The sequence below is a fragment of the Nestor notabilis genome, unplaced genomic scaffold (assembly GCF_000696875.1).
Source record: "Nestor notabilis isolate BGI_N333 unplaced genomic scaffold, ASM69687v1 scaffold5872, whole genome shotgun sequence".
Lineage (NCBI taxonomy): Eukaryota > Metazoa > Chordata > Aves > Psittaciformes > Psittacidae > Nestor > Nestor notabilis.
In genome coordinates, this window is record NW_009917869.1 from 73,864 (window position 1) to 97,677 (window position 23,814).

Here is a 23,814-nt window from a genome sequence, read left to right on the forward strand (position 1 = left end):
TGCAATTTCTTGTAGGAATGCACAGTATCTGGGATTCGGTCACGCTCCTATTCCTGCTCCTCTCCGAAGGGCTTATTAGGAAGATCTCACCTTCCTCGAGACTTTGCAGTTGGGGATTCAAGTGAAGGTCAGTGTTCTGGCTTTGCACTTGCACAGCCTCATCCCTTGCCTGCCTCCTTGAGGCCCAGTGCTCTTAGCTTTATTCAGGCCTGTCCTGTACACGGACCTTGCTAATATCCAGGAAAGCAGAGTCCAGTTGTCTTTTAGTACCCTTACCATTGTCCCTTGCTCTTCTCCCATCTACTGTCCCATCATGCCCTCCACTGATACAGCAGCTGATCCTCGGGAGGGCACAAACTGGGAGACCATTTGGTCAGAAACAGTAATGCAGGCAAAGGCAGTAATGTTTTTGGAAGATCCTTACCCCAGCCTCCCGCTGGGTGCCTGGCGAAGACATGAAGAAGATCTGGATGGCACACAAGAGGCGTCAAAGAGGGTGGATGGCCCAGCTTCCTGTGGATCCCAGGAGTCTCTGAAACATGGATGGGCTATTGTAATCTCCATAGGAACAAAACCCATCCTCTCCATCAAGTGGAGTCAGAAATGTTTCTGCAAGAAGCTTGTAATATTTTACAAACTGTTTCTAACATGCTTTATTTCTGAACGGTAATTTAGTATTTAGAAGACAACGCACTTTTCTCAATGACGGCATGGGTTATGCTTGAGAACCATACAAATCATGAAATACATATCCTTTAGCTTTTCGCATAGATCACATCACTTAAAGCCCCCCTTGCATTTCAAGAGGCTTCTCCTCTGTCATTGTCATACTTCCAGTTTGTCTCTCCCTCCAGTGTACCTTTAGCTTTCCACTAGTTCTGAGCAAGAGGCAGGGCATGTCAGTTACAGTGAACCAGATGGGATTAACACACAGAGAAGTTGTGGATGCCCCATAATTTTAAGTATTAAAGTCCAGGTTGGATGGGGCTTCAAGCAATCTGATGCAGTGAAAGATGTCCCTGCTTGTGGCATGAGGTCTTGGACTAGGTGATCTTTGAAAGGTCCCTTCCAACCCAAACCATTCTTTGATACTATGACACTGAATGTGAAAAAACACAAAAGTTGTGGAAATTTTGTGTTAACTTTGAAACCAGGTAACAAATTCAGAAGCCATTTGGAAGGTGAGATGGAGAAAGTTGGTGAGCAGGCATACATTGACTGCAGACATCTTTTTTCCTTAAGAAACTGTGTTAAGCAGGTTTCTAGTTGCTCAAATTAACTATACGATTCCACGTTCCCATGTAAGGAGGAGCATGTACAGCAGACTGCAGCATGCAGCTGTGTTGTATTTTTCCGTATCACTTAATGTGTTTGTAACCATGGTCCATCCCTGGCAGTGTTCAAGGCCAGGTTGGATGGAGTCTTGGGTGACATAGTTTAGTGCGAGGTGTCCCTGCCCATGGCAGCGTGGTTGGAACTAGATGATCTTAAGGTCCTTTCCAACCCAAACCATTCTATGATTCTGTGATTTGTATCTAACAGATTAGGTGAGAAATCTGGCAAAACAAGGCAGAGGAAAAAGAGGGAAGTATGTGACAGAAGCAGAGGATGGGCAGGTCAGCAAAGCCCAGTTTGTGTGCTTAAAGTTAAACCAGAATTCCTTTGACCCTGAAGCTAAGGAACTGTTGGTCTTCATCCAGACACCATTACCTGCTCTGACCTGGTCTGGGCTCAGGCCCATGTCCTTTTCATTCTTCTCTCCCCTTCCTCCTGGGACACCAGTGCTAGACCTTCACCTGTCTTGTGGAGAAGGTGGAAATGGTTTCCTGTCCATGCTTCGGAAGAAGTCTGTTCTGCAGCCTGCACTGCAGGTGTGCTGTACTGCTGGGAGGGAGGGTGGTGATTTGCTGAGGTTTCTGGTAGCACATCCCTGCCACCAGTGCATCCTGTGTCGTTCCTCTTATCTGCAAGAACAGGAACATTGAACAGTGTTTGGCGGCTGGCAAACTTACTGTGAGATTACTGTGAGAGGCAGGCACAGCTGGGCTTGCTTTGAGCAGTTGCATCTGGGAATGGGTCTAGGAGCTTAGTCCAAGGAGCTGGATCAGGTAGTTCATCCTGATCTCTGTGAGCTGTAGTGTGCCTGTGTCTGGGTCTGCGCAGGTGTCTGCACACTGAAAACCTGCCTCTTCCTCTGCCCAGCTTCCAGCACTTCAGACATCTTGCTCAGGGCTTAGCTACTCAGAAGGGAGATGCTGCTGACCCTGTATGTTGCAATGAAACCGAAGCTGAAGCAGATGAATGCGGGATGGCAATAGGATGGGCTTTCTCACACGAAATATGAGAAAAAAAATGGGAAATCACTGTCCATTCCTGATGAAAGCTTTTTGGTATGCTCAGGTTTAAAACACTACCAGCTTTTATTTGAGAAGGTATTACCAGGCTGTAACAGTAAAGGATTTGTCCCTGCTCTGTAGATGGTGTGCTCATGAACAGTGGTCGATCCCTCCTTCAGGCTCTTTCACTCTCTAAGTCAGTGTCTCTGCTCCACCCTTGTAGTAAGTACCTCAACACCAACCCCGCAGTGCTGTTTTGCATGAGGCTGCCTTCATCTCCCGTGGGTACATGGCCTTCGTGTCTTCCAAAAGCATCCTCAGGCACGTGTTGTGCGTGACAACTAACTGAACTGCCCTTTTAGTCTTGCTGCTTCTTTGGTGTCTTCTGAACCATACCTGTAGTAGCTTTACAAAATATGTCTGGAAGACAGAATGGTCTCTTATTTGGAAATGGTAAACTGGTGTCTATTTTTTTTTTTTTTTCCAAAACAACCCTACTGAATTATTTAATTTTGCTTTTTAGGTAGTTTGTTGAAAAGTATCTGCTTGAGTCCTCTCCACTGTTTGTAGGATGTAAACTTACAGCACACTACACATCCTGTGCGTCATCCAGACTAGTAATAGTCCTCTTCACATAGAGGGATTTAATTTATTTATATATATTTTTTAATACTGCAGATAGAGCTGCATGAGATAGGTAATTACAAATGTTAAAAGAATGTCATTAAGATATTTTACAACAAATTATGTAAAAAGCAAAAGAAATGTGAATCATTCAAGTCTGGGTTGTTAAGAAAAAACAAAACAAATATTTTTTGTTATTCTTAAAACCAAACATTTCTGCAGAAACTGGCATTGACTAATATCCATCTCAGTTCTGGCAAGATTCTGTCAACTAAATAAAGCTTACTAGGCAGAGGTCTTAGCCTAGGAAAAGCTGCTTCTAACATACGTTTTTGCTTTCCTAATTTTCAATGACATTGCAAGCCCTTAATAACAAGCTTATGGCCTGTGGAGGTCGTGCGTTTCAGATAAACGTGACGACCTTGCAGCCTGAGTGCCCTGTACCTGTTCATGTCTTGCAGAGCGAGCGTACAGTCTGCCAGAGCAGTCCCGGGACAAAAGGTACTGTCCCAGCCGTACCATACCGCGGTGAGGGTGCCGGGAGCAGGTCTGTGCAAGAATGCCATCTAGGGAGCGGAGAAGGGAAGAGGCCAAGGCCCCTCTTGCAGCGGGGTTTTTAAGCAGCGGTTTAGGGGTGCGCTCCCTGCCCACCGGATCTGTAAATCCATGCCTCAACCTGGCGCTCTCAGTGCTGTCCTCACTGCGCTTCACGACCCACAGTGGGCATCTGCTGGCATGTGCTCCTACCTGCCTTTGGACCATTAAGGTCCAAAACACCTTAATGAAAGCAAGGGGAATTTGGTACCAACTGTGATCTACACACGCTCGTGACACACTGCACGTTCAGAGCGCTCCGTGGGCTAGTGGAGCAAGATAGGGTGGCCTCAAGGTGCATGAGGGGAGGTTTAGATTGGATATTAGGAAAAATTTCTTCACAAAAGGATGGTCAGGCATTGGAACAGGCTGCCCAGGGAAGTGCTGGAGTCACTGTCCCTGCAAGTGTTCACACGCCGGAATGGTTCAGAACCCGTGTAGAAGCCAGCCTCAGTGACATGGTTTAGTGGTGGCCTTGGCAGTCCTGGGATAATGATTGGACTTGATCTTAAAGGTCTTTCCCAACCTAGTTGATTCTGTGATTCTAGCGTTACTCCTTCTTTTAAAGAGGGCTTGCAGAGTGTTTTTAATAGCATCAGCTAAATCCTCAAAATAACAAGTAATTAATTGTAAATGTTAGGTGAAACAAGCGCCATCCAGATTCTGCTTTATTTTAAGGGAATGAGTTTTTTCTTTTACTCGTCTCTCTTTTAGGATTCAGGAGGAGGAATGGAATAAATATATTGTACCCTCAAAAAATGAGTCTGAAAAATGTAAAGTGAGTCGAACTTTCAGCTTTCTGATGAACAGAATGACCAGCACACGAAATAAGTGCAAGGTAATTCAGGATTTAAGTCTATATTATTATGTATAATTATGTCACTGTAATTAAATTAATTATATATGAGAATCTAATTTTTTATGTAAAGATAAGTTGTTGTTTATTACAAAACCACATAATAGGAAGAAACTCTTGTCTTTATTTTTTTAATTTTAAAACATGTTCAGGATACCCTGAAATGGCCTTCATATTAAAAAACAGCTTTCTTTTTAAACAATAGGCTTAGCTGAACAACATCAAGTATTTCTCTTGCCGTTATTTTGACGTTATTAATAATCTCATCTGACCATTTAGCTGAAGTTTAAATGTATTAATTTCTTTCAAAAGTAATTCTCTTTGTTAAATAAAGAGGTATGGGCCTGTTCTTGCAATTACTCTCAACAAATAACTGAGTCTTGAACTTCTACACTGGCATATAATCAGTTGAATTTGCCTTATTTGAAGTTAATGGCACTTTCTGCATGAGTAAGCACTACTTAAATAATTGCAGATTTGAGGTCCTCACAGTTGAAACAAACTTACTACCAAATGTAGATTAGAACATCTGTAGTTTAATTTTAAGACATCTGAAATTTAGATTAACATCAACGATCAGCAGCTTGAGAGATGGATTTGGCTTACAGGATCTTTCCAGCTGGCCTTTTGGCAATTTTGCAGTCTTTCTAGTACACCCTCCCATGCCCCAGGATATCCTAACGTACATGGATTTGAAGATGGTTGGCTCAGACAGTATCTTCAAGAGTGTCAGAACTGGCTGTGAATATGTATGTCTGGTCCAGCAGCCATACATTAACCTGTGTCTGTGTGGTCTCCTAAAGGATAACTTACCAGGGCTGCCCAGAAAAATGTGTACTCACATCAAGTTTAAAAATAGGCAGAATTCATTAGTTTCATTAAGGCCCTATTAAAAATAGGTTATTTCTAATGTCTTCTGAGACCTAAAGACAAGTTGTATAAATTTATATAACTGCAGCTTTAACTGCAGAGGCACAAGTTTGCATGTATGCCTCAGGGAGATGTAGGCATTGGTATTTCTGTGTGTATGCAGTGAGTCAGTAACGCTTCTTAAATTTTATCATCTGACCCTTCCCTTTTTGCAGCTTTATAAATGTATTTCTGCCAGTCTTCCATGATAATGCTGACTGGCTTAGCTGCCAGTGAAACCAATACCTGTATCATTCTAGGACTTCAACAATGTTGTGTGTAATAATACAGTGTACTATTACAAGACTTCTAGGACAGGGAATAAATATTTTAGAATGATTAAATTGCTTCTTTTTTAATGTTCTCCCCCCCTCCCCACTTCTGCTGTTTGGGATGAAGACAAAAAATAAAGATACCAAAGATAAACTGAACAAGCACAATTTTACAAATGGGACTTTCTCAGGAGTTATGCCATGTATGGCCTGTGAAAAGGCGCTTCTAGGAAGAGAGTCACTGCAGTGCTCTTGTAAGTAGTTGTTGGCTTTTGTGTGTGAACTTACAGTGCTCTGAATCCTGCCTTGAGATTCTGATTCAGTGTTTTGTTTCAAAATGAAACCTCACTTAGATTTGGATGTCCTCCTTTATGTAATGAGCTGAGGTTGGCAAGGGAGAGGGAGAAAGGACAGCAGTTCGTGGATTCAGAAGGGACCACCACCATTTCCCAGCACATTAGGCAAAAACTTCTTTCTCTCAAGGGCTGTAACATCAAAGTATTCTCAGAGCTACTTTAATAACTGGACCTGGAGGAGGGAAAAAGGTGAAGCCTCAGAGTAGTATTTTCTGCAGGCTGGAGACCCTGTGCCAGTTTTTGAAATACGCCTTCTCTTTCAGATTGCAACGTGATTGTGCATAAGAGCTGCAAGGAATGTGCTCCTGTGTGCACCAAGGTAACCTCCCACACTGCACTGTTCTTACTAGAGCACATCTGTTTTCCAATGGGTCTGAAAACATCATTAAGAAAAAACAAAGTTCACACAGTCTGCCCAGACCCAGTGTCTGTAGGCAAAAGGCTGCAAGGGTGTCAAAATATCCAATGTGAGCAAACAAAGCAAGCACTATGCATGAACAACAATTTTTAGAATGGTGTCAAAAAGAGTTTAAAGAGATACTTCTATTTTTGAAGAGTTGCTGTCATGGTTTAAGCTCTAATTACAGTGTGCTAGGAGGGATGCAAAACGGATTAAAAAGAAAGGCTCCTCAAACCCCTGTGTGGCTGGGTTTTGCATGGGTGGTGGCTTGCAGGGAGAACATGTTTCCATACAGACTCTACAGCATAAACAAGCCTTAAACTGTATATAAATCAGGTGAGTTTTTGCTATTTTGGTTACAGCTGTCATGTCATAGTTTTACACAAATTTCTGGACAACTTTAGGGCATTAAGACAGCTGAAGTGGCAGTTCTAATTACTGCAGCTGGTGGATTATTTGTGAAGAGGAGACAAGAACCCCCACCACCCATGACTTACCTCAATGACAGTGAGGTGCAGAAACTGTTCACTAATGAAATACATGCCTAAGCACAGCAGGCTTTTACTACATGTTTTGCAGAAGTCCAGTTTGAAAAGGGGACTAATTTTGCCTCTGATAAGCAGGATTCCTCAGGTAGTGCCCTGCCTATTCTTCGAGCTTATTTGAAGAATTGGCTTGAATGGCAACTCCTTTACTTGCAGCATTGACAGGCAATAGTTACATAGAGAAAACAGGATGCTGTAACTCAGTGGCAAGCTTCTCTGTTTAGAATAAACAGATTCAGTTTTGTACTGTAGTACAAATAATATAATTCTATTTTGCCTATTGTTATCTACCATTAACTAGTAAACCTGCATTTATTACTTATTAGTAGAAATTAGGACCATAATTTAGGACCATTTTCCTGAAGCCCTTTTTTGTGGTGGTATATGGAAGCGAGTTACTGACTTGACCATTCAGTGTGTTACCAGCTGTGATTTCATTGCAATTTCACAAAGTTCTTCTTTTTTCAGAAATCCCAAGAGAGGTACCATAATAAAAGTAAACCCTCCCCTGGTGTAACAAGTAAGTTAGGAGGTGTAAACCTAGCACTTCTATGTTAAGCTTTGTTAAAAACCTTGGGATGGACAGCATGAACTTTCCTGAATCGTTTGTGTGTCTCTGTTTTCATTTCAATATCTGTAAGAAAGTGTGTGTGTCGCTAATACGAGTGGGATTTTTTGAAGAAATTACTGTTAACGTATCTTCTTCTAAAATGAGTGGGAATTTTACTAAGTTTTATTTTCAGTTAGAATGAAAATCAAAAGCAGTCAGTTCTGTCTTGTGCTTTTGAGTATGTAATTTATAGTATGCAAAATATTTGCGTCTGCTATGTTCAGATTGCAGTGTTTAGAGCATGTGTGATTTGAGATTGTTTTCCGTGATATCCATGCTGGAGCTATACCACTTTGCCTACAGGCTTATCTTTATATTCTTTGGGAGACCATCATGGTCTTGTACCATGCAAGCGGGCATTCTTGATACCCAGTGTAGGTCAATATGAACACCAGGTAGTGTTTCTTAGTATAAGCATGACGTACTTTGCATCGTTTATCAAAATGTGTTGTGCTTTGCCTCAGATTCCCTGCACGGAGACATTTCACAAACTGTGCTCTTCCCAGCACATTCTTCTTTCTCTATGCCTATTGGACTGTCTGCTGGAAAGAGGGAAGCCTCACAACAGTCCCAGTTCTTGTCTAAAAGTGTTCCCAGTGCAAGTTTTGAAAGGTAAAGAGCAGCTGCTAGGGGACTATGCTAAATACATCAAATTTCTAGGAAAATTGATACTATCAAATAAACGTGGGATTTTTTTTTTCCTGCTGTAGAAGATCTATGCCATTTTCTGAACAAGACTCTGAGACTAGCACCTGGAGGTCCAAGTCACGGTCTGAAGAGATGTTACAAGCGTTAGGGACTGTTTCTTCAATGGATGCTTTTATGGTGGAAGGTGAGAAGTATTGTCCAGATGTTGCATTTTATAACCTCTATTAGAAAGTGCAGAATAGAATAACTCCTTATTGGATATAGGAAGTAACTTCATCTGCTGAAAGAGCACCTATTTTTACAATTACAATTGTGTCCCTCATTAAAATGCTACAATCTGACACGTTAGTCTTAAAATACAACTTTTCCTTTCTTCCTTGTAATTAAATCTTTGATAACTTTTAGAATGTTTTTGTGTGGTAGCATTTTAAAATAGCAGGGATAAATGTATTCGGCATCCTTGCAGAACCGGAAGAGCAATATACTTCTGCACTTACCTATTCATCTCCATTGACACTATACATGGCAAAAAATAAACCTACATGACTTGTGTTTCCTCAGCGGCCTCAAAATCTTACCTCCCACTGGTGAACTGCCCTCCTAAAATGGCTACATATCCTTGTGAAGTGAATAGATACAGGCTTTTTCTGTAGCTAGGTGTGAGACTGGATTCCAGAGCTGAAGGGCATTCACTTAGAAAGGATAGCACAGGTATCTCTCACTGGACATCTACTTTCAAAAACGTTGGATATTATTTTTAAATTTCAAAAAGTTTCTTTAAGAGAAGAAATATAAAAAGGATTTAATATGGTAAAGGAACAGTAGAGGTTTTTTTAATGCTATTTCTCCCTGTCACATTTGCATTTCAACACTTTGATAATGATACTGACATCTGGCAAGCTTCTCCAATGTAAAGCTGCTGCTGATGTTTGCAGAAGCCTTGTCTAAAGTTCATCCCTGTGATGTGTTGCCCTTACTGTATGAGTAGATCTGCATGTTAATGAGATAATATGTTTTGTCACAGATGATGTGGATTTGTCTCAGTGGACTGATCTCCACACAGATGCGCAAGAGTTTGAGGCAGAGTCCTGGAGCCTTGTTGTGGAACCAGTGTTCTGTAGAAAGCAAGAAAAGGATGTCATCAAGAGGCAGGATGTCATTTTTGGTCAGTATTTCAAAGCTTCATGTAGGTTTAAAAGCAATTTGGCTTAGAAACTAGAGAGGGAACCTACACATTTTATGCTCAGGAGGATGAGTGCTTCAACCCAGAATAATAAGAAGGTTCAAAGAACATTTTGGTCACAAATTACAATGTGTCCTAGATCTAAGGAAATTGAGAGCGCTGACTGCTAGTGACTTGTCTACCCTGTTCACAGAACAGTTGAGGTTGGAAAGGACCTCATCTGATCCCCAGCTCAAGCAGTTGTAACCCCAGCTTGTTCAGTGGGGTAGGGTTGAGAAAACTATGCCAAAGCCAGATAAACTAAGTCTTCCTACTGACATAACCTATTAGATTTGAGGCTCACACAAAAAAATCTGACACTGTATTCGAATGTTGCTAAAGCCTGTCTTAGATGTGCAGAATGTTCAGGTGGTTACAATACTATGCTGTTTTCTTTTATACTGCAGAGCTGATGCAAACTGAAATGCATCACATCCATACCCTGTTCATTATGTCTGAAATATTCAGGAAAGGGATGAAGGAAGAACTGCAGCTGGACCACAGCACAGTGGACAGAGTATTCCCCTGCTTAGATGAGCTACTGGAGATGCACAGGCAATTCTTTTGCAGAATGAAGGAGAGACGGCAGGAATCATGTGAGGCAGGGAGTGAACGTAATTTTGTCATCAGCAGAATTGGAGACATCCTTGTGCAGCAGGTAGAAGCATCAGCTCTGTTAATCCTTTATGTACTTAAGGTTCCCAAATTGAACAATTTATTTACTTTAAAACTTTGGTGGGCAAGAAGAGGGTTATGGTTTCCTCATAAAACTCAAAGGCTGTTCCCTCCAGATTGTTGCAGACTATTGAAACAGCAATGAGAAAAGACCATTAATAAGAGCTAAGTGTGATGAACTTGGGATGAATTTCTACCTATGTGGTACAAGTAATGAGGAAAGTGATGAACTTGGTCCTGTTCTCAGTAAAAGGCCACTGCAGTCCTATCATGGACTCCAAAAATTGAAGCAATGGTATCACTTTTCCAACAGCTGAGCAGAGGTGTGAAGAATTGACTGGAAAAGAAACTACTCTTTCATTTCTTTTAGTGATCTGGCACAGTTCATTTTGAGTTGCTGCTCGCTAGAGAAGGGGTGGTCACAGCGTGTCTATGGTGGCTGTAGAACAGGTGACTATCTGCTTGCTGGTCACACTTTGTTCCTTGCAATCAAGAGAGTGTGATTTTTCACCTCAGTTAGTCAGTTTTCACTTCACTGAAATAAAGCATCTGAACCATTGTCTTGTCTAGAAGTGGTGTGGAGATCAGACAAATGCAAATAACCCTAAAGGAATTGTGTTTGCAGAGAGGTGAAGGAAGCGCTGTTACAATAATTGTTCTAGCTGTTACTGGCAAAACTGTAGTGGAGGTTGCTTGTGCTCCACCCAGCCGCTTTTTTCTTGCTCTTAAAACCAACTTACTCCTTAGTGGCAGGACCTTTTAGTGAAATTCAGAGAACTTGAGAAACAAGTAGCATAAAAGTTCTGTATTTGTACAAAATACATGAATTAAAGGTATATGCTTTCCTGTTAGGTGCAGTAATGAGCACAATTCACTTACTATTTTCTTCAGTTTTCAGAGGAAAATGCAACTAAAATGAAAAAAATATATGGAGAGTTTTGCAGCCATCAAAAAGAAGCTGTTAATCTCTTCAAAGAATTGCAACAAAACAAGAAGTTCCAGAATTTTATTAAAGTAAGTCTACGTGGAAACAGATTGCTGTTGACAAAATGCTCAGGAAAAAGACATGTAGCTTTTGCTTCGATTTAGGATTGAAGTAATATACAGTAACTCACTTTTAATGGCCAATAAAAATGGCAAAGGTTTTTCCTCCTTAACCAGTGAGCCGATAAATTACATTTTTCTTTCAAATTTTAGAAAGCTTTGGCATGCCGTGTGCATTACACACATGTTCCTGTTACAGTACACCTCATACGTCAGGGCAGCAAATGTTCCTTGGGGATGTTTCAGATAACCAAGCATTTTGCTTTAGTTTATTCTAATGCATTTAGATCATATTTCTTATTAGTCAATTGGTGGTTTAATATGCATTCCCTACTTAAGGTATGTATTTGTATCTGCAGCTGAGAAATAGTAACCTGTTGGCACGACGCCGAGGAATCCCTGAGTGCATTTTGCTTGTCACCCAGAGAATCACCAAATACCCTGTTCTGGTTGAAAGGATATTGCAATACTCGAAAGGTGAATAAAAGTTAAAGTGTTGCTTCATGTTTGGAATCATAGCACATTCCTAACTTAAGGGATATACACTGCTGCAGTGTAACCAAACGTGAAATTCACTGCTCTGTAGAGAATCAGGGCAAGGGAAATATCTCCTGTTCAGGCATATGTCACCTAAACTGGGTGTCTACTGTATGTAGTCTTTGTCAAGGCTGGGCTGTGAAGATTTCCAGTATTCCAGCTGAGTAAGCCATAGAAGTCTAGAAGAGAATACTTGTTTTAGGAGAAGACCTTGACTAGAGGATGTGAACTAATTCAGGCATGTATCTGCACTTTCTTTGAAATTAATTCTGGTGGAGTTTCTTTTAAGTAGGGCTAAGTAAATGTTTTGTGAATTACTTGCCAGTTTTTCAAACAAAGCTTGCATGACCGATGGAATTTTGTAGAGCATTTTAGAAATACTAATAACTTACAGATACTGCCCCCTTAAATGGGCAGTAAAAAGCATTGGAGAAAGTTGTATAACCAAATGCAAACCCTTTATGCTTCCAATCTGGTTTCAAGGGTTCAATATATTATATGATTTACTTAGCCAGTAAATTTTTTTAAATGCTAACAGCTCATAAATATGTCAGAAACTGTTCAATGTGTTGGTTTGACTTAGAAATACATCTGAGGTACATGTCGTCTTTTAATAAGCAAGTCAAACAAAGGCAGATGCCTCCAATATTTCTAGTATTGCCAGGTTCAACTTAAAATGGCATATTTATCAATTTAAACTTTGCATCATGCTGATTGCTCACAGAAAGCAAGGAATGATATCTTATCTTGAATATCCTGACCACTAGCATGTTTATTTTTTTGTTTTGTACAGAAGGGACAGAAGAACATAAAGACCTGTGCAAAGCCATTTGTCTAATTAAGGATGTGATTGCAGCAGTAGATTTGAAAGTGAATGAGTATGAGAAAAAGCAAAAGCTGTTGGAAATTCTCAGTAGAACTGAAAACAAAACATATACCAAGCTGAAAAATGGCCATGTGTTTAGGAAACAAGACTTGATGAGGAAAGAGAGGATACTTCTTCATGAAGGTTTAGTGTATTGGAAGACAGCGACTGGTCGTTTCAAAGGTATTCCATCTGAGCAGTAAAGTCCTTTAACTCTTTGTTTATAAATAACATGTGAAGATTGATTTGTTTAAGAATGAAAATACTTTACTGTGATGCACTGCAAACACAAATTTCTGAGGTGTTGAAAACACGCGACTAATTGCTAGAAGAGTAGTTGCAGAAGCCTCCATGGTTTCAGTGTAATCCACTGTATATATGGGTAACAGGACAAGTTCACATACAAATCAGCTACATTTCTTCTTTCAGTCCTCTCCTTTACTTCATTGGTTTGCAATTTCATCCTGTAACATAGAATTTTGACTTCTACAATAATATTGTTCACAGTACTGGCTGTTGAAAATAATGTATGAAAAATCATGTGCTGTCACCTCCTTTGACCTGCTGGCCATGCTCCTTTTGATGCAGCCCGGCACATGGTTGGCTTTCTGGGCTCCGAGCACACACTGTCAGCTCATGTTGAGCTTCTTGTGAACCAACACCCCCAAGTCCTTCTCAGGGCTGCTCTCAGTCTAGTCCATATGCCCATATAATTGTATATACAGTAATCGTACTATATATACTATATATAGAGAGAGTACTGGTTATACTATAATTGTAATAACTTTAAATAACAAACATTATTTTCCTTGTCAATTTTAAAAAACATTCTTTTCCTTTTCTCATTTTAAGACACCTTAGCTTTGCTTCTAACTGATGTACTACTGTTCTTACAAGAAAAAGATCAAAAATACATCTTTGCAGCTGTGGTAAGTATATTATCAGATGTTTGAGTGTACACATTGCACGTTTATTCATATATTTCCCAAAAATTAAGTTGTTTGATAGGTTATTCCCAACTTTTTTTTCTTTCTCCCCATAGGGTTAAACCCTGCTAATGTTTTCAGAACAGTAATATATCAATATATTGAAAATTAAGTTTATTTTAAAATTAAGTAATTCTTTTAGGAAGAAGGATGCAAATTACGGAATGATATTTTTGATGTCATGCCTCATCCGATTATGAAAGCGGGAAGTAAAGCAGGCTCTTTCAAGCATCTAAAACAAATTTTAACTTTTGGTTCTGTAAAACAAACCAGAAGAATAATTTTAACTGCGAATGTGGTAGTAAACAAACATAAAATGTAGGAAAGGTTATGGAGAGAAGTACCCAAATAATAAAAATGTTACATGAATACTGTGCCTCAGTATCACTTAGCCTCTGGGATTTACTTTTAATCACATATCCAGCCCTTTACTTGCTTGTAAATATTATATATTAAAAAATAGTTTATAAAGATGCCTGAATACTCAAAACTTGCAGCCTCTTGTACCCGGTGAGAACATGTGTAGTCTGACTATACCAGGATTAGAATTAGTCCAATTAATTGAAAAATCATGCTCTTTTAAAAGTGCGGTGTTTCCTAAGAGAGTCATTTATTATTTGCATGTGCTCTATTTCCCCCAGGACCAGAAGCCTTCTGTTATCTCCCTTCAGAGACTCATAGTAAGAGAAGTAGCCAATGAAGAAAGGGGGATGTTTCTGATCAGCGCTTCATCTGCAGGGCCTGAGATGTATGAGGTTCATACCAACTCCAAAGAAGAACGTAACAACTGGATGAGGCATATTCAAGATGCAGTAGAAAGGTAGAGCAAAAGGCTTCTGGTTTTCACCCTGGCAGTCCAAAGCAGACGGGAGGTTGGTTGGATATCTGTGGCAGTATGCTCTCTGTTCTGCACTGCACTGGATCCATCCTTTGAGGCTGGGATTTCCACTGAGCTCAGGATTCATAGGCCCCAAAATCTCGCCATCACTTCTGCCAAACTTCCCGTGTTACTTCTAGTTTCCCACTGATTCTGATTCTACTAAATCAGCAGACCCTTCCCACTCCCCATTAGATGTCCTTACCAGCCATTGTATGATTCTCTTACCTTTACCTTTGGCATTGGATGCTTTCCAGAGTCCTGCGGGTGTCCATACAACCATTTTGGGGAAATCCTCGATCATGCCTGTTATCTTGGTGTCAGTTCCTTAAGAATGGCAGGGAAAGCATTGCCCGTCATGGGGCCTGAGCTTATGCTTAGTACAGCAAACCTGCATGAGGGCCAGCCACCCATTCGCTGCACAATGCAGCCTTACCAGAATTAAAAGGAATCCTTCAGTCTGGTTTATGTCATTGCTGCTTTTAAAAAAAGACAGATGGCATGCTTCTGGATTGTAGCAGAAGGTTGTGCTGGTGTTATGTTCTGTTTATTATGAACACAACACTGTACTGAAGATAAATATACAATGTGCAGATTTTGATTTATCCACCTTTGTTTTTCTTTCATGTTTGAAGTTGTCCAGAGGAAGAAGAAGAAGGAAAAATGAGTGAATCTGATGAGGACAGACGTATTGCTGAGGCCAAAGCATGCAGAATTCAGAAATGTCAAGGTGTGGTACCTTTCCTGCCACTCTGGTAGCTCCTGCATCCTGACAATTCAGGTTGAATGAATCCTGTTCCCATACTGGCTAGTGGGTTCAGAGTGGGTTGATAGGCAGAGCCACAGTGGAAGAAGCTGGGGTGTTCTGATGGTATAATGTGAGTTCACTGAAAGAGAACCATTTTTACTGAAAGAGAACCATTTTTTTCCCTGAACACTTCGTATTTTTGCCACATTACCGTAAGTATGAAAAAGAAAAATAGATGCTTTCAGAATAAACACTGAATTTCCCAGATTAGCATCGGAGCCAGGTAGTTCCATGTTCATGGAAGTAACCAGATCTTATGTGATTGTGTGGCTTTGTGCTTGCTTATGGCATTTCATTCTTTGCTGCTATTATTTTCATCTGAGAATGTAGCTAATAGGGATAAATTCTGCCTCTTTGGTTCCCCTACACCTGAATTCCACATCTTTATGCTGCTGTTGAGGAGAGAAATTACAGCCATATCCTTCCTGTAGAAAGCCACAGGAAAGTGCATCCTCTGCTGAAAAGAGGTGTTCTTTGATGTTGAGGCACTGAATCAGTGCATTTTCTGCCTGGACCAAGAGCTTTTCCAGCATTGATCATTGTGAGTGTACAGGAGGTAGTTAGGGCCCCAGAGCGCAGCCAAGGCCACTTCATCAAGCTACTGCACTGGACTGACTCTCTGCCAGGGTCTTTACCAGCTTTCATAAGGACAGACTGTGGAATCAATTTTGGTTCCTTAAAAAAGGCTTAGCTTGAGTCAGCAATGTCTGTGTTGTGCCATAACGATAAGAAGGGTGGATGTGGAATGTGCTTTGCCTACATGATAAAAAATACTAATATGGTGTTCCATTTTGATTGACAGAATCACTGAGTAACCAGGACCAGCAGATCTGTAGTTGTTTGGAAGAGAAGTTGCATATCCATGCAGAATTGGGAAATATGAGTGGGTTTGGGGATGTTCATGTGGAACCTTACCTCCTTATCAAACCTGATTCTGGAGAAACTCCACAGGCTTCTGCATTGCTGACAGCAGCACTCAGAGAAGGTGAGTTTGCATGGGAAGAGTGAGCTGGTGGCTCTTCACATGGGGAGATAATTCAAGGTACCAAAGTACAGCCATATTGCCTTGTGCTGCTATTGTATCAAGTCTGAAGAACTGGCAGTGTCAAAACTTGGCAAAAGGCATTGAAGAGATATATACTTGTCAGATGCATGAGATGGTACCTGCCAGATTGTAAGATAAGAGATATGTTTAGTGCATAAAGACATACATAAGCAGATAAGGACAGGTTGCACCTGAAGATTGTTTTCTTAGCTGTCCTCCTTGTAATACAGCCCTGCAAAGCAGAACACAGCATGATATTGCATCTGGTCCCTCACCTTCACTTACTTTGGTGGATTTGGTGACAGATCAGAATCATGTAGGGCATATACACACCAAATTGCAGATGATGTGTCCCTGCCTGTGGCAGGGGGTTGGAACTAGATGATCTCTTTAAGGTCCCTTATCATCCCAAAATCATTCTATGATGCTACGATCTGGGCAGATGGGCAAAGAAACACTTGCCAGAATTGCCATCAGAGCCATGTATTTTCTGCATACTAACAGATGCTAGACTTACGCTACCTACAGGGCTGCCCTCCAGCGGAAGGAAGGGAATGGTATTTTTGGGCACCTTACCTAGTTGGAAGTTCAGCTAAGCTCCACTGAAAATAGTCTTGGTAAACTAAGCCGTATCCAGCATGGGACCTATGCTCTTTGAGAAGGACTACAAGATTTCAGCAGCTATCACCTAAATTGAGAGCTATGGGCTAATAACATTTCAGCCAATAAAGCAGTGAAGTTCTTCATCATTCTGAAGTTAGAGTGCATTTTGTTGATAAAATTGATAAAACTTGGCTAAGTAATATGTCAGTGATACAATAGTTAGTATGTTAGCTAAAATGGCATCCTATGCTTATGCAGCTATTCTGCCCACTTTTAATTTTCACTTTCTCTGATGCTGATGTTTGTGATGTCTTGGAGTGAAGGATACTTCAGCACACTGTAAGGTATACAATATAGGCAATTTGTGGGGATCATTTTCCAGAAGAGAAATTCTAAGTGCCTGAGGTAAAAGGAGACACTGTAGGAATAAGACATTGCCCACAGTAATGTAAAGAAGGATATAGAAGTAGAGAAGGATAGAATTAGGGAGTGCTTAAGCAAATTGGATATATACAAATCCATGAGATGAGACAGGATAAATGAAAGGCTGCTCAGGGACCTAGCCAATGTCATTGTGAGGCTGATTTCTATCATCTTTGAAAAGTCAGTGATGAAGTTTGTGATGACTTGAAGAAGGCAAGCATCACACCCGTCTTGAAAAAGGAATATATAGGCAATTACAAAATAGTCAGCTTCACTCCTATCTCTGCGACAGTGATAGAGCAAATCCTCCTGGAAGCCATTTCCAAGACCATGAAGGAAGTGACTGGGAACAGCCAGCATGGATTCATCAAGGGCAAGTTGTGTCAGGGACCCTGACTGGTCTTATGATGAGAGATCAGTGCATGTTGTTTACCTTGACATCTGCTAGGTAAAAAACATGCAGCTTCACCAGTGTATGCCCTGGCTGTAGTATCCTTACAGCTGAATTGGTGAAATGTGGACTGAATAACTAGGTGGAAAATAAGTCTGGACTGCTGGGCTGGTAGGATTGTGATCAGTGATAGGATGTCCAGCTGGCAACACGTTATTAGGGAATTCCTGCTTGGGTGGCTCCTGAGATCAATACTGTTCAATATATCTATTAATGAAGTTAACCAAGGGATTGAATACACTTTCAGCAAATGCATGGCTGTCACCAAATGAAGTGATCAGTGTGCTGGAGAGACCTCTATAGATTGGGAAAATGGGCTAAGAGAAACCCCTAGAAGTTTGACAAAGACAAGTGCAAATTCGTGCAGCTGGGATGGAGTATCTGCATGTGTTGGTACAGGCTTGACATTGACAAGACAGAAAATAGCTTTGCAGTAGTGGACCTGGGAGTCCTACTTGACAGCAGGTTGACTGTGAGGCAGCAATGTGACCTTATGGCAAAGAAGGCCAACTGCCTCCTGGGCATTAGGAGGAGAGTTGCCAGCAAGTTGAGGGATGTGATGCTTCCTTTATTCACGCCCGGTGAGTCCTGTCTGGAGTGCCTTGGCCAGTGCTGGGCCCCCATGAACAAGAGAGACATTGACAAACTGGAGCATAAGCAGTGAAGGGCACCAAGATGACTACGGGACTGGAGAACATGATGTCTGTGGAGAGGCTGAGTTAATTGGTCTGTTAGTGTTGAGAGAAGAAGGCTTGGTGGGCTCTCATTGCTGTTGTCAGTGGCCTAGTAGGAGGATACAGAGAAGCCAGATCTTTGTGGAGTCACTTGGTGATAGGATGAGAGACAAGAGCCACAAGTTGGAACACAGGCAATTCCAGTAAATGAAAGGAGAAATTGTATATACCATGAGGGTGGTCAAAAACCTGAAAAGGTTGCCCAGAGAGGCTGTGAATTTCCATGTTTGGAGATGTTAAAAGCTTCTCTGTGCAAAGCTCTGAGCAACCCAATTTAGTTCGACCAGCTTTGAGAAGGGCATTGGAGTAGATTACCTCTGAAAGTCCTTTCCAAGCTAAATTATTATCTGATGTCATTGGTTTATGCATTAAGGAGCCATTTAATGGGCCCCTGTAATTCTGTGTGTTTTCCTCTCTAGTTGAAAGTCTCCATGTTGCTGTAACATTACAAGAGAATGAAACAGACAGATCACCAGAAGAAAGTACTGAGGAATTAAGTGTGAGGCATAGACTGAGTGACACTGAAATCTTGGAATCTGTTTCTGGTGGTGAGTAAAATTTGAGCGTTTTACATATTTAGAGTGCTAAAATAATGGATACTGGATTGGGGTATTTTTGGAAAGCTTTCTCAGTCTGTGGCAGAATCAATAGAGAATAATGTAATAAAAGTTGTCTTTAGGCAAAGACAGCTAAATTGTCATGTAACTTCATTTAACTAAATGAATGGTTTACATCCACTGCACATGCCTGCATTCAGCAATATTGAGTGAGATTTGCATATCTCTATATACTTTCTTATCATTATTGCTGAACTCTACAGCAAATTTATATTGCAGTATAGGCCATTTCCCAAGTCAGCTTATTTTTGTCAAAAGGTCTGAAAATTGGTACTGATATTCTAGTAATTTCAGTTGTAAAAGCTAGCATGAATTTCTTGTAACAAAAATGCAAACAAACAATTGTGGCAGGGCATTTTTAGTGGTACAGCTATACTTATCTCCAAACTTTTGTAAGTGAAACACTACTAATTTTTGAGGTAAAAGACCTGAATTGTCCTACCTGTGCCATCCTGGCTTCCAAATTTGTATGCCCCCAGCCTAGAAACCATTTTATAGCTCCAAATTATGTAAATCTCTATTTTCAGCATTCTGCGAGTAGCTGTAAAAAGGTTTGCCCTTTGTTTCTCTAATCACAATATGCTTTGATACCTTTCTCTTGCATTTTATTGGGGCTTTATTTGTCACTTTCAGAATCATCTGAAGTTGATCTCAGTGTTGAAAAGGAAACAGCAGGTGCCAATCTAGAGGATAAGGTACTGTAACCAGTTTTTCTTCCTGTGTTTCACATAGCACTCTGTGCACTGGGAATGTAAATGCTCTGCAATTTTTATGGGATATCTAAAGACTGTTCCAAAACACAAAGCATGGGATAGGCACATTTCACCCAAATTCAGATAGTTCAATACAGGTCACTGAAATTAATAATGAATTTCTAAAAAAGCAATCATAAACAATCAAAATGTGGAACAGTTTTCCAAAGAGGCTTCCAAAGAGGTGGTTGTAGTAACAGCCACAGTGTTTTCATGCCACTTATATGGGCCACTTAAGAGCCTAGTTTTCTGCTGTCATCATTCAATACGTCATCTCTGTGGAGCTTGACAGTAGTATTCCCTCCTACTCACAAGATTAGGAAAGTCTCCTGCAATGACAGAGACCTAAGCTAATGCAAGCAAGACTCACTCATCAGGAGAACTTTATCCTGAGAACAAGCACATAAAATAGGATGGATTGTCTTTCTTACACCAGCTTGCTTCAGAATTTTTAATTAAAACAAAGTGGAGTGATTAGAGAATAGAAGAGAAAGTGCCCTTTTTTCAAAGTCCTGTAGCTCATAAACATAAACATCTGGGGGAAAAGGAGGATCAAAAGTCAGTTCTGGACAAAATGAGGAATGGCAAATTTCATGTAGCAGCAGAGTGTTGGAGTAAGAGTAGCATGAATTACTGTGTGTAAATAAAGTGAACTGTAATTGTGGAGTCTTTAGGTGGAGAAGCAGGACCACAAAAGGAATAAAGGGGAGAGACAAAAAGAGAAATGCATGACCTGAAAAGGAAAGTGAAGTTTGCTAGGAAAGGAGATACTTAGCATTAGCATACAGTTTTTGCGTCAGATCTGAAAGAGGGCTTGTCTGCCTGAAGCCTTATTTTCCTAGCTGTTTCTGGAAGACTTTTGCTAATACTCTGAGCTCCCTATAACATTGCCTGATGTTCAGCTCTAAGACATCTTATCAGACTGCTGTGTTACAAGGGAGTAGGAAGAAGAGTGTGTGTGTAAAAACTGGGATGAAAGCACAAGTCCAAGCGAGGGAGCACAGAAGCTAGGTGAGGGGAAATAAAATAACCTAGTAAAGGATACAGGGGCTCAGACCTAGCCTATTGAAAGTTCCACGTGAAAATATTGCCAAGATTACAAGTTGCAGCAAGGGAAATTCTGACCATACATAAGTTTTTAAAAAAAGGAAATAGGACTGTGACTGTGATCAAGAAGGAACAGGTTGTCTAGAGGTTGTGGTCTCCATCCTTGCAGGTTTCCCAGATTTGCCTAGAGAAGGCCCTGAGCAACCTCATTTAATGTGGAAGCTAGCTAAGCTTTGAGCTGCATCTGGACCAGAGGGACCTGTAGCAAACGCTTCCACCAGAAATTAATATAAATGTATAAGTAATGGTCTGGCCTGTTATTTGGCCGAGGCTCACGTCACATCTCACCACGTTAGAATCAGACTTACCAGGAGGTGGCAGAAGGAACAAACGAAACGTGCAAGGCGAGGGTTTTCAAGGGCGGAGGGTGTTCTGCCTGCCTCCGGTCGCAGGATGTGCCGTCCTGGGGTTGTGGGGTGGCAGCACCGGGCTCGGGCCAGGTAGCCTGTGGAACCCAGAGCAGGGCAGCCGGAGCGGAAGCCTCTAGCTCGGGAATTTGGGGGTTACATGCTGACCAAACGTCAGAAGGCAGAGCTTTGTCTGTGCAACACATAGGCTGCCAGGTGGGCAGCTGTGAGAGGTCCATCTCATGGCCCCTGCTCCTGCCTTTTAATCGCACTTCTGGGGAATTGTCTGAGGCACTGTGCATGCAGTTTGCCTTGGGATCTGACCGTCCTCATCTCCAGTGCTGCTCATCACTTTGAACCACAGTGCTATCGTGCTGGTGGTGACCCACAGCACATGTTAAACAGCTGAATGTGGTGTTTTGGACCTAGCTGGACTTCTGGGGCTTGTGCTGAAGCTGTAGCAGTGCAGTGGCAGTTACTCTAGCTAGCATGACTAAAACCTGCCTTGGACTCCTTGCCCAGTGCTCAAGTGGTGCTGCAGTGAGACCGCAGGCTCTTGGGCTGGCCAAAGCCAGCTAAGCCTTCAATCCCCATGTACACCTCCTGTATTAAATTTAAAAAGGGCTTCAGAAACTGAAGAAAGCCCCACTCTTGTTCAGCATGTGGACTATCCCTTGTACACTTACTATTCCTCACCCTGCCAACACCTCTTTCTTCTCTCTGTCCCTCTTGGCCCTGCACTTCCTTCTTGCCCACTGACCAGCTTGACTGCCCTGCAAAGGAAGTGGAGCTGCCTTGTGTCAGTACTTGTGCTCTACAGGGATATCCGTGCAAAGTCCTCTGCTGAGCAGTTACGTGGCTCGAGGGTGCAGTGAGAAGTAGAGGAGAGGGTGAAGATGTGGAGAGGGAATGGAGGGAAAAACTGAAGGGAGATAATGAGAGAGCGCAAGAGAGTAGAGGAGGGGAGGAAATGCTGCAGCTGGTGCTCCATTTCCCTCTAGCTTGTCTGTGTTGAGCTGTGTTTTGGGGCCTGGTCTTTTTCATCTTCATTTTCAGTTATCACAGCTAAATGGAGCAGCTGCTTTGCTCTCTGTGGTGGAAAATGAGACTCAGTAGAGAACTTAGGAGAATCAGATTGAGAGCACAAATATTCCTCAAACCCTCCCCTGCTCCGCTGAAAAAAAAAAGGTGAAAAATCATACAGGAAGTCTTTCAGCGTAGCCTCAGAAGGGATTGTATTTTATTTCTCCACTGTTTCACCCTATCTTTCTCAGAGGAGCTGTTTTTCATGCTGCAGGGATTAAGGGTGGCTTCACCCCATAAATTTAGAAAGCTTCTTAGGAAAGGGGTGCAAGGTGGAGAGAGTGAAGTGGCTGAGCCTCACTGCAGCAGACAACAGTAACCACGCTGGTGTGTTTTGCAGAGTATAGCGGGCACACAGCCTTTGCTCAGCACCTCACAGTACATCTAAGGCATTCACTGCAGCCCCCTAATGTGACATCTGCTAGCTTCTTGCTGCATTAATATCTCTTTTTTTGAAGAATCTGGTTCTGTTTCATCCTACTATAAGTAATCTAAACCCACTGTGCTGTATGTACAGAAGTCTGGTTACTGTATTTCAAAACTGTCAAGTAAACAAAGAATGAATGGGAATGCCTTTTCTGTGTAGCATTAGTCACGAGAGGATTAAAATTGTGGATGAAATATTTTTGTTTTTACAGTTGTGCTTAGAATCTCTAGTGATTTCCACGGAAACTCCAGTGTTGATGAATTATTAGTCTTCATAGGTTATTGTTTCTGTCTTTTTTCACATTCCCACAAAAATACTTGACTCAGCACTGCATATATTAGTGATACTAATGTCTCCTCTATTTTAAAAGAAATACCTAGATGATACAATTCTGAAGTTAAAAGCTACTTTATAAAGCAACATGTGTTTATTTTAGGGAGGAAGTATGAGTTTCCCAGGATCTACAGGGACAGAGGTGAGTTTATTTAAACCCCAGACAGAATGTAGTAAGTATTTAGTTTACAGTGGTCAAACCTTTGAAAATCCTCTTTTATTTTCTAGATTGTACAAGCAATCCAGAACTTAACCCGTCTCTTGTACAGTATGCAGGTAACTACTCCACTGCTAACTTTGTAAAGTAATTAATCTTAATAATTTGTGTCTTAAGGTTTGTTTTCAAGTTGCCTTCCTTATAGATATTATGTCAGACTATACTTACCTGTAGCAACTGTTGAATAAGTTGTCATACAGTATATTTTATCCTGTATCAGTGGGAGATTTCTTAAGAATTGAATAATACTTGCTTGGAGATCAGTCTGCCCCCAGAAAGATTATGTGTACTGTCAGAAAATTTAGGGGAAAATGATGATAGCTCCAGCTGAACTGGTGTAATTTCATGTACAGATTTCTGAAATTATAGTTCAAAATATTGAAAAATGTTAGTATTTTGTTCAGAATAATATCCTGGCTACTAGTAAACAGTGCCTCTTCCACTTAGGTTGAGCAAACTCAACTCATTTGAGATATTTGAATCTCAATAATAGTATATATTCTGTAGGGCC

General features: G+C 41.1%; 1 protein-coding gene across 1 annotated transcript in view; it reads left to right on the forward strand.

Annotated features, from left to right (window-relative positions):
* The window catches only part of ARHGEF28 (Rho guanine nucleotide exchange factor (GEF) 28), a gene marked incomplete at both ends in the record, with an annotated part of 93,409 nt that overhangs the window by 48,416 nt on the left and 21,179 nt on the right, over positions 1-23,814 (forward strand). The window contains 22 exons of the mRNA XM_010009442.1: positions 16-127; positions 2,478-2,558; positions 3,422-3,461; positions 4,269-4,392; positions 5,719-5,845; positions 6,211-6,266; positions 7,361-7,412; positions 7,967-8,114; positions 8,213-8,334; positions 9,175-9,315; positions 9,780-10,030; positions 10,939-11,061; positions 11,451-11,568; positions 12,422-12,676; positions 13,346-13,422; positions 14,121-14,299; positions 14,992-15,086; positions 15,967-16,149; positions 18,840-18,968; positions 19,671-19,732; positions 23,190-23,228; positions 23,315-23,362. Coding sequence (XP_010007744.1) covers positions 16-127; positions 2,478-2,558; positions 3,422-3,461; positions 4,269-4,392; positions 5,719-5,845; positions 6,211-6,266; positions 7,361-7,412; positions 7,967-8,114; positions 8,213-8,334; positions 9,175-9,315; positions 9,780-10,030; positions 10,939-11,061; positions 11,451-11,568; positions 12,422-12,676; positions 13,346-13,422; positions 14,121-14,299; positions 14,992-15,086; positions 15,967-16,149; positions 18,840-18,968; positions 19,671-19,732; positions 23,190-23,228; positions 23,315-23,362 — 2,562 coding nt within the window. The remainder of the gene's footprint in view (positions 1-15; positions 128-2,477; positions 2,559-3,421; positions 3,462-4,268; positions 4,393-5,718; positions 5,846-6,210; positions 6,267-7,360; positions 7,413-7,966; positions 8,115-8,212; positions 8,335-9,174; positions 9,316-9,779; positions 10,031-10,938; positions 11,062-11,450; positions 11,569-12,421; positions 12,677-13,345; positions 13,423-14,120; positions 14,300-14,991; positions 15,087-15,966; positions 16,150-18,839; positions 18,969-19,670; positions 19,733-23,189; positions 23,229-23,314; positions 23,363-23,814) is intronic.